General features: G+C 32.7%; 1 protein-coding gene across 1 annotated transcript; it reads right to left on the bottom strand.

The window, feature by feature from the left end:
* Window positions 1-1,029: 1,029 nt before the first annotated feature.
* Window positions 1,030-11,154, bottom strand: LOC132748719 (pleiotropic regulator 1-like). Its single transcript, XM_060738337.1, has 14 exons — window positions 11,044-11,154; window positions 9,720-9,826; window positions 8,817-8,944; window positions 8,219-8,297; window positions 7,894-7,936; window positions 6,788-6,883; window positions 5,920-6,012; window positions 4,996-5,145; window positions 4,545-4,646; window positions 3,704-3,796; window positions 2,858-2,976; window positions 2,362-2,501; window positions 1,635-1,828; window positions 1,030-1,118 (listed from the first exon to the last, which is right to left on the bottom strand). The coding sequence occupies exons 1-14, from the start codon at window positions 11,050-11,052 to the stop codon at window positions 1,059-1,061; spliced, it is 1,413 nt and encodes a 470-aa protein (XP_060594320.1). The 5' UTR covers window positions 11,053-11,154; the 3' UTR covers window positions 1,030-1,058.
* Window positions 11,155-11,594: the final 440 nt, after the last annotated feature.

Here is an 11,594-nt window from a genome sequence, read left to right on the forward strand (position 1 = left end):
AACTTTAAATCTTCTTTGAAAAAACTCAAATAGCTAGAGTTTAGATATTAAGCATGAAACATCTTCTAGTAAGTGTCTACAAAGTTTGTTCAAATAAAAGCCCTGGGGTCAAAACTGGCCCGGCCCCAGGGGTGTCATTGTTTTTAACTATATGTGTATAGTAAAAACTTAAAAAAAATCTTCTTTTAAAAAGCCCAATGAGCTAGAGCTTAAATGGTTAGCATGAAACATCTTCTTATGGGTGTCTACCAAGTTTGTGCAAATAAAAGCCGTTGGGTTAAATTGGCTCTGCAACGTTGGGGGGGGGGGGTTGGGGGGGGCCTATATACAGGTGAGCGACCTCAGGGCCATCATGGCCCTCTTGTTTGTTGAAGAAAGCAAAGTTTTTGATAAAAGAAATTTTTCTAGTAATGTAAATCATTCAGTCTAGGTGGAGAAAGTTCTGCCTGTGAAATGAAGGGCTTTAATAGGGGTTCACTTCTGCAAAGCCAGATGTAGAAATTAGCAACACTATTTCGTCTTACCTCCCATTTATATTTCACATTAATCATACAAATTTCTTTCATTGTTTTAGTTTTATCATTATTTTAGCTTATGATAAAAGCTTAAACTTTCTTTGAATCACTCTGAAATACATTTCCTGGAGACCTCAGGCCCCTGGGTTGACAGGTGGGCATCCACTGCTCCCCTAATTTGTGCTTATAAAAGATGCAACAACCACTAATGAAATACTAGTATTACATTTATTTCTCATTTAAAATGACATTCTGTATAATTACATGATTAATGATAAACATTATAAGTTGACTGAAATTGAGAATTTTTATTTTACATATGATTCCATAAACCTTTCTAATGAATGCAACCATTTATCATTGCTACTGGTGTTGTGTCCAAAAATTTTTGTCACACCCTGTCACCCTTCTAGATTTGCATTAAATACTGGATTTTTTTTTACATAATTACGAAAGTTTAGTGTTTAATGCTGTCCAGTTCATACAAAGTTAACAGAGTTGCAATAATTTCATAAGAAGAATAAAAGCCACACACTGTAGAGGTCAGTATCTTTTCTTCTTGACAATATCTGGTCGCCAGTTGAGGGGATGGCTTTCCTCCGTCTGAAATGAAAAAAAAACAATATAATCTTTGTCCTCAAAATTTGGTTACTTTCTGAATGATCAACATTTAGGGGAGAAGATGGGTGTAAGCGGCTGAATAACTCGGTAGAGCAGAAGAATGGTATTCCATGTGTTCCGGGTTCGATTCCTGGTCAGACTGCACTTTTTTCTCACCCTCTGACATTTGGCACCCAATGTGGGGCCATGACTGAAAATAGCTCAAAGTTTAATTCATATTGCTCTGTAACCCTGAGAAATTTGAGGAAGTATTTCAATATAGCAGGAGAGTATGTCGTGGTTTAGAAATGTTCACTGTTTCAGGTAGAAGATGAGTAATTGGCCAGATACCACAGTACCGAGGGTTCCGGGTCCGAGTCCCTGTCACTCAGGCTTCTAACATTTGGTTATTAAAAGGTACATTATGAAACATCTTTCAAACAATGAGAAACATTGTTCTTTAAAATGTTATATGTATATTGTCATAGATGAAAAGCAATACAATTCAAGGCTACATACAGCAGAATCGTCTTCCTTGTATATTTTGATAGTTTTATCTGCCTCAGCAGTGATCAATCTAGTGCTACTCTGGTCGAATGTCATTGCAAATATTCCTGCCTCCGAGTCAATTGATCCGGGTTGTGCAGCTGCTTGCATTCGCTGGAAATTGTACCCGGTCTTCCAATCCCAGAAATGCATGGACCCATTATCAGCTGAAATCAGATAAGTTTGCTAAAATTATCAACATATATCTAAGGAAAGTTGATTAAACACATATCTAATATTGTTGCAATTAATTATGAAGATATTTAAAGAACCCATGAAGAGTAACATTTATTCATGTACATGCATATTACAGTTTTACATGTACATAGCTCTTCAATTCCTATTGTTTTGGTTTACTTAATAAACTCTTTCCGGACTTATGTAAAAGGAATATACCAAACCTGAAAGTATTCAGAAATGAGTCAACTAAACATTTCTTATTTTATAAATTGGTCATGAGCAAAGATTATTGTCAGACTTTTCCTAAGTGGAGACTGGTTTAATTCTGTATTGATTTAGAAATCACGATTAATAAATAAATTTCTATTTCACAAAGTTTATCAAACTCGAAACTTTGGAGTTATATTTCTGTATCTTAAGGCATAAGCCTGCCAAAACTGCTCACAACCCTCAAAAGATGAAAATTTGCTTTACTAAATTATCTTTAAATCTAAACAAAAATATCTTGAGTGTTACAAACCTGCAGAGACCAGGACATTGTCAGAGTTGACAGCTAAACTGTTTATAATGGCACTGTGTCCAGATAAATTCTGTAAGAAGTTCCCGTCGGGAAATTTCCACTGTTTTATGTTGTCAGGTGATCCTGATGCAAATGTATATCTGAAAGGTAAAAAAAGGTGTTTGAAAAAGTATTCCTAAGGTAGGGCACAGCAATGGCCAGCCTATTCCAAAGGTTGAGGGTCCCTCGTGAAGCAAGATTCCCTTGCAAAGACAACAATAAACACATAGTTGCTTATTAAGACACCAGGCAAATATTCCAGCTAAAAATGTTATATAACAAAAGTTAAATACACTGTTGATGTAAAATTTATAATAATTATGTCATTGTGTAATCACCTTAGTGCAATAACGTAATAAGTGCTTCTTAATTTAATAGCAGTTAATCAGTTATTGCACTGAGATGACAATATATAAATATCTTTCTGAGAACAGATACTTCTTGTATGTAAACTTACTGTGTAGGATGTAAACATATGGAGCGAACACTTTTCTTGTGATTTGTGAGGGTGACCCGTGACTTGCCTGCAGCTAAATCCCATAATCTTACAGTACAGTCATGACTTCCTGTGATCACCTGTTCAAAATAATTTATACCATAATTATTCTTTCCCTTGAATTATGAAGAGAAGATTATTTGCAAATTCCTTGCAGTTGTTACTTCCCCTGGTTGGTCACCAAACGTAGAATTCAGCTAAGTATATTTTTTTCACTTTGAATTTTAAAATGTAATACTTTCTATCACTTTAGGTGACATTCATTTAAATATGATGCATAATGTACAAAAAAGTACAAAATAAGAATATTTTATAAAAATAACAAAGAGAGCCACCATATCTGGTCACATGGTATGCCTATCGTCATGTGCATTATAGTGATAGCAGTGGTTAAAGAAGCAATGTGTGACATAACCAGTGTGAGGAGTTTGGTTTATTCACTGTTAATTTGCATTTAAGATCTGCAATCTAAATGGCTACCTTAGTTCCTTGGCATCATAGGGCTTAATGTACTTCAAGTGATTTTTTATTTAAAATTTACATTGTTTAGTTTTCATTGAGTACCAAAAGATGATTCATTCAAAACTAAGTTAAGACATGGTTATAATGATGGCAAATTGTGACAGTTTCTTCAATTGTCATTTGATTATCATATTAAAAAAAATCATAAAAAAGATTTTTATTTTACATTAAAAAAAGAACAGTTTAATAAATTTTATATCCATTAAATCTAAATGAAAAGGCTGATGGCAGCCATGACTATGATGTATATATAAATTAATTGATGTTGCTATAAAATAAACTTACCTGAGGTTCGGCTGCCTGGCATCTAACCTCGGCTACTGTGTTGGTATGACCAGCAAACGTGTGAACACATGCTTTAGTTCTCATATCCCATATCTGTTAATTTCAAAATAAAACTCAATTAGAACAAATGACTGAAGTATTTCCCAATAGAAGATAAACATCATTGGTTTACTGTCTTAAATATCTTTATTTTACATAGTAAACAAGAGCTGTCAGTGTGCTCCGCCATTCTCGGTGCTTTACAGTAAAAAAAAAGTGTGGGTAATGTAGAATTTTCTCAGTTCAAAAAGGGCCATAATTCTGTTAAAATCCATGTTAGAGTTATGGGCCTTGGAATGTGACCTCCTTGAAGTTCCAACCCATTCCCTTTAATAGTTTTATAGATACCAATTTACACACAAAAACTTAACCAAAGTGCTACGCCGAGCTAGCTGGGTACAACAAATAGCTCTCCTTATTCTTTGAAAAATCAAGCTAAAATATAAATTCATACAGACATGTCACTGTCTAGGATGTCATCTAACATTTAAGCTCCATAACATTGGATAGGTCCTTTTTTTCAAAGATTTTAGAATTTGTTATTCAATATTTTTATTTCGTAACTTTCAATTGGTAATTTTTCCTGTGGATTGGGAAATTATTCAAATTAATATATTATTTTCAATTGGGAATATGACTGAATATAAGCTATGAAATATGCACACACAAAAATCCCAGCAGAGATTTTGCATTATCTGACTAAAATTGTTTGAACTTAATGGAAGCCCTGATGCATTAATTGTTGTTTTTTTACTGTTCTAACAATGGGCCAACTTGAATATATTAAGTATATAAAACTTACCCTACAAGTACTGTCTCGCCCACATGTGGCTATGATATCAATAGTGGGGTGAATATCTATGGAGTATACTGCACTGAGATGACCATGGTAATTTCTTATAACCTGTAAAACAATAGAACAATCTTAAGTCAGGTTTATTACTTGTAACACATCAACTGCATTATAAGGTATTCCGATATAACTTGCTCACTCCTCCAGTCTATTGTACATGTAGGTGCCCTACCAAAATCCTTACACTTAAAAAAGTAGGTTTAATACATACATATAAATACTTATACTTTCATATTTAGAGGAAATTTCAAAACATTTACTGTCTCAATAGTGAACAGTAGAGACAAAGATCAGATGGCACAAATAAGCCAGTTGAGCTAGGTCTTCACTGGTTGCATGGGTAAATTCTGTTGCTGCCAGAGTTTAACACAACCTGTATTTTATGATAAACATGCATTACCTTATTCTGTTCAAGATCCCAGCACATGACCTTTTTGTCCTCACCACAAGAGAAGAGGTACGGCTGTCTCGGACTTACACACACCCCTCGTACTGCACTTATATGACCTGTCAATGACAGCTTTAATGTTCCCGTTGCCAGATCCCAGATCTGAAATTACAAACAACTTGATTTTATTTCTATCTCTGTTTCTAATAAATCATTCTGATACTTGGATTTTATAAAATTTCCTGAAAATTTCCACGTTAAATTCTGCCACACAAAACTAACCCTGAACTATTCTGACATTACGTTATTTGTCTAGGTTTTTTTGTGTATGTGAAATCTACTTCTTTAATTTGACTACATCAAACATCTGTATTTGATAAACTATTAGTGACTTGCTGACAGGATATATGGGAGAATATAGCCTAAATGAGATAAATAAGACATTAAAGTACTAGCCGAGGACTATATTTATATCAGGCAGGCTAGATTCTCCTGTAAATCCAAAGTCTGCAATGTGTACAATGAAAACATAATAATGTAAATGTATTTACTTATTGATGATGAGTTAATCAATAAAGAATGTTAAATAAAGCTACTATAAAAGCCTTAAATTTTCTGATGTCATTTACGTTTTTATAAAGTAGTTTAAGTATGTTGAATTGAAGCCTTATATTTTCTAATATTATTTGCATTATCATAAAATAGTTTAAGTATATTAAATTGACATTTTTGATGAACAACTTTTTTTAGGACTTTTCTTACACTTTTTCAAAGATTTACATACCATGATAAAACATAAAGTGATGACCAAAGATGGTATCAAATGTAAAAATTAGGTCACAAATGAAATTAGGTCATAAATGAAATAAGGTCAAAAATGAAATTAGGTCACCTATGCATTTTGTTAGCCAGACAGAGGTCACAAATCAGACATACCTTTATAACTCTATCTGCAGCTCCTGTTACGAACCATTCATTACCTGGCTCCACAGCTACACATCTTACCCAACCTAAATGTCCACTGATTACCTGAAATTACAAACAATTTCCCTGTAACTTCTCGTGTAATTCTTGGATGAATAACATATTAATCATTAATAAAAGTAGATGAAATAAGTGTTTAGTAGAAATTTCAATTCAAATAGTGCTATGTCAATTTTAGACAGAATATTTCAAATAATACAGTAAATGTATTTCTATTGCAATAATATTCCATTTTCATAAATATTGTTTCTGTACATGATACACTATGGCCCCTATCCAAACTTTGTGTTACATTTATCAATATTGTACAAAGTGTATGTTTTTCAAAGTGTAAGTTATGTACACACTTGTTGATTCTACAGTTTTCTCCCTTTGACATTTGCTTACAAGAATCTATTTATCTCCCTTAGAAATATTTCTCTCTGCTTATTGCAGCACACATTACAGTTCCAAAGATCTACACAGACCTTTCAGGACCTATTCACACCTGAGTGAAGTGAAAAAATGTAAAATGAATTTTTACTGAAAGAAAACAGCAGTTTCTAGGTAGGACTTGACCACAGGAATTCTTGATCTTGAATTATTAGTCCTTCTGCTGGACAACTGTATCACTGGTTAAAATTTTCCCCCATTGAATTACACAGTCTGTATTTTGAAACTATATTAGTCACACCTTATTTCTTTCAATCAATCAGACATAAGTATAGATGCACAAAAATACCTTACACAAAACAGACCTGTACATGTTGATCTTATTTGATTTAAAAGTCTGATAGTCAAACAAATGATGTGTACTCTAATACCCTATATATTAACTTACTCTGTAAAGTTTCCATGGAGGATGCCACTGTGGTTTCGGCATGGTAGGTGCTTTCTTTGGTACGAGAGCTTGTTGTGAGCCTACAGTTACCAATGCCTAAAATAAAGTTTTCAATATTAAAATGATATATTCAACAACAAACACTCAACCATTTAAGTATATGGATAATTATATAATGTAGAGTATATTTCAACTTAATAGAAACTCATTTATTAACAACTTGTATGAACTATGCTGGAGTCTATTTTATAGATTTACTACTGTCATATGAGGAAACATTGTTGTGAAACTAATTTAACTGGAACATATTAACGCTAGCACGAGAAGCTGACATGTTAACCATGAAAGCCATCTTTTTTCTTGACTATCATATAAATGCACAATATTCATTTACTGGTAATTTTAGTCATATATTTGAGTTTTTGAGGACTTCAATGTGCTGTATGTGATAAAGAAACCAAACTTTAATAAAAGAATTCAACCATTTATTTCATACAAATATTTCAAGATTTTTTGGTCTCCACTCTATTCTTTTGAATTTCCTGAATTCATAGGCAAGACCTGTGAGACTACAAATTGGTCGGTTTGTATTATACAGCCAGAACAATGTCATTGTACAAATGTAATATAAACTTGCACTTTAAATAATTATATAACTAACAAGAGCTGTCGGTAGGACAGCAATGCTCGACTATTCTTAGTGCTTGATAGTAAAAAAAAATGCTTGATACAGTTAACTCCTCCTGTTTACAGGTTGGGGTCATGATGGTGAACAAGTGTGCAAAGTTTCAAAGCCATATGTCAATGGACTTTGAAAATATTTGAAGTATTACAAAAACTTTAACGTAAATTGTAAGTCGAAAAAAGGGGCATAATTCTGTCAAAATGCTTGATAGAGTTACCTCTTCCTGTCTACAGGATGGGGTCATGATGGTGAACAAGTGTGCAAAGTTTCAAAGCCATATGTCAATGGACTTTGAAAATATTTGAACTATTACAAAAACTTTAACATAAGTGGTTACGCCGACGCCGACGCCCGGGTGACTACAATAGCTCTACTTATTCTTATCGAATAGTCGAGCTAATAAATACATGTACTAACAAACCTTATTTGAATCCTGACCGCCAACAGCTGAGGGATTGTCTGACCTGAAAATAAAATTAAATGAAAATCCAATTGTATCATCACATAAGTTGTAATTTATTTATTTTTTTTTTGGGGGGGGGGGGGGGGGGGGTTATTAACTAGTCAAATTAAGCCATTTTCTTCAAGTTAAATATGACAATAAATGTTAAATGGCAAGTACAATATCATCACCTTAGTGCAATAATGGGTTTACTCCTTGTATAATTTAATATTTCAATATGTAGTTTGTACAATTAAGTTCATTACATGGTCATTACTTTTGAAATTTCAACCTAATGATATACCTGTTTTGATCTGTTAGTGCAAGCTCCATTCCTGGTTGTCCTGTGCTGCCATCTTGGGCTGCATATGGATTTCTAGAGTCTATAGAAAATACATCAAGGATTTTTTTATTTTCTTTCATCCTTTAGTATAACAATTATCATTGAATTTACAGGTATCTTCAGTATCAGTTATAATTATACATGTACTTATGTTTCAAAATCTCATCAAAATCTCATTTAAAAAATTATTTTGAAAAGGGAGATGACTTCACAGCCATAATGAACATTATTAAAATCTAGAAGTGAAAATCGCAGACTGTGAGACAGAGTCTGTTCATGAGCGTCAATAAAATGTACAACATCACATTCTCCTTGCACCATATTATGACTTTAATTTCTTTCACAATCTAAAAGTAATCACTTATAGGGAAACAATGTGTAAGCTCTGCCATTAAAGCCAAAGAATAGGAGTAAGGTTTCTGTTTAAAATTTTGTCTTGTTTTCATTTTTCTCCTCTCTAGATTACAAAATGATAGTAATGTCATTCCATGACTCACATGTCAGACACACTTAAGAATTAATAGCAATGCATGTACATTTTGTATGTATCACAGCTTACCTTGCCATTGTCCATATGGATTACTGGCATCTGTACTTGGTTGCTGCTGTTTCCTACCAGATTCTTTAGGCATATTCTTTACTATACCATACTCATCATCAATTTTACACATCTTTCTAAACCATTCACTGTGTAAACATGACAAAACATAATGTAATAGAAGTATGTCATACTTGATACAATTGCTGCTTTTTTTTCAAGTAACTTGATACAATAACATTAAACAGATGAATTTGATTGTTTCAAATTTCAGTTCAAGTTAAAGCTGAATTACAGCATTATCTTTTCATGTTGGTTTTATCTTTTAACAGTGAAAATTATATCCCATCCTCTCATTGTTTTTTTTCCTTTAAACATGGATCCACTGAAAACTTCCCAAAATTGCTTTTTTATCCAAAATTGTCAAAAAAAGTTTTTCGGGAAATTAACAAGGACTCATATTTTTCCAAGAATTAAAATACTGTCCTTATCAGTAGATGAAAACAGCTTAATTTTATATCAAAAGCTACCTTTGTTAGAATTGTTTCACTTACATTTATTTGCCCATAGCACCAAATGAGGGAAAAAAGATCTATACTATTTACTATAATACATTTGTATATATTTGGAAATATGACCCAGTTTCAGCACTAAATCAGCCGAAAACAATTCAAGAAGTGACAACATATAACTATTTCATTTAATGATTCCTTATCTAGTTATAAACATATTTATTCTTTAAGTTGAATTGTGGAGCAAGTTAAATGCAAACTTATTTATCAGTTTTGAGCCCACTTTCCCATACATGTACCTAACCCTAGAACAAACAATCAGTCGGACTAACCTAAAATCAATGAAACTAGTATATAGTGAAATTGCAACCTTCAATTTCTACGTTAGTTTAATAATATTTCAACAACTTACCTTCTGTCATCTTTCTGTGGCATATTACCCTGGTCAGATATAAACATATCATGTGTTCTTTTTAAGGAACGGAACACCAGCGTGTGCACTGAATGCTTCTGTACATCCTGAAAGATTATGCCATAAACTCAATACATCTCATGTCTGTTTATATACAAATATATAATCAGATGAAAAACAACAACAATAAAAGTATTCTTCTTCTAGTTCTACTTGATACTCTGAAACAATCAATGAAGATTATGACTGGGAGCACTGTCACAGAAGATCATTATTAGTCAAAAATCATGTAAAAGGTGGATAAGGTGCATCAGCTAAAAGATAATTTGATAAAATAAAACAGATAAAGAAAATCATTGGTAGGATTTTTAAGTGCTATCCATTGCAAACCTTTCTGAGGATGTTTCTTACCAGATTCTAAGCACTTAACATTTAACGGGGTTAAATTCCATGACCCAATCTCTCTCCCAAGCTTCTAATTTATGGAAATCGATTTGCATGAAGATGAAGTGATTGTCATGTAAATGACAGAATCATCAGCAATGAGTCTTAATTTGGATTTTGGGACATTTTGTTGATTAATGAAAAGAAGAAAAGAGTACTGAGGACAGGGAGTTCCTTATCGTCGAGTGACCCATTTTTACGCTGCCCTTTTTCAACGCCATTTAAATTTTGCCTCATAATTGATATAAGCGACCACTTACTTGTCTTTACAAGTGTACTACGCTATAGCAAAAGGGGATTCCTCTAGTTGGTTAGGTAACAATATGTAATAAGTAAAACACACAAAGATAATATTTAGCATGTTATACCTTATTTTAGAGATTTTTGTATGATTTTACTAATGCAATTTTGACCCTCACTTTACAATGTCATGTTACTGGTCACTCAAGGATATAAGTGTGACACTGTATAGGGGTGAGGAAGGAGTACACTGAGCGAATCAAGGTTTTGGTGAAAGGGTTACACTTTCCGTTTCGGACTGCATATCATAAACCGAATCCTCAAAATCATTCCTTTAATTTCCTCAGTAATGTGGAGATAATGAGTTTATCTGTCTCGTAGTCTTTGTTATTGTGGGTAAATAGCTTATAAGCTAATGTTTCTTGTAATATGTAAACCGACTTAAAATAAAGTTTCTTGTATCTTGTATCTTGTATACGATAGGCATACGTCCTGTGAGGGGTTGGTTTTTTTGCTGTTAATTTGTAACCCTAAAATAGTCATATAATATTACACCGTAGCATGTGGTAACTAAAAGATTATTAAAGAGAATAGCAATTTTAAGTTTTATCATAGATATATATCTTTAAAATCAAATTACCTCTGTCATCTTGTGAAATTTAAGTAAACCAAACAAAACAAAATTATCGGTGCATGGGAGCTGCCATTTTATATTGTACTTACAAAAACAGTTGACGATAATTTCGTACCAATAATTTATGTACTCATAAATAAATCAAAATTTTGCAAAGATATAATAGAATATAATGATTCAGGACTAAAAGTATTTTGTTGTGGCTTATTTTTCTGTTCAATTTGTAAAAATGTTAAATTTGGAATCTTTTTGTATTCTACTGATGTACCACAGCAATGTATGATAGTAAGTACAATTAAAAGAAAAAGAGGCTACTAACTGACGGGTTCCTGTTTACGGTCTCTAAAGTATTTTTTTCGGACATTATGAAATAGAAATTTTAATACCGTCTTGTTATTTATGGCTTAATGAACAAATTGAATTCTTTGCAAAACAATATCATGTAATGATTTCTGGATGTGTTTTTTTTATTTGCTATCTACTCATCTAATTGCAACGTCCGGTCATCACGGGAACAGTACAGTATTTAGTCAAATCTAAAATCAAGGGAGGTAATA

This window comes from Ruditapes philippinarum, unplaced genomic scaffold (genome assembly GCF_026571515.1).
Source record: "Ruditapes philippinarum isolate M1 unplaced genomic scaffold, ASM2657151v2 ctg58_1_1_1_1, whole genome shotgun sequence".
NCBI classification, from domain to species: domain Eukaryota; kingdom Metazoa; phylum Mollusca; class Bivalvia; order Venerida; family Veneridae; genus Ruditapes; species Ruditapes philippinarum.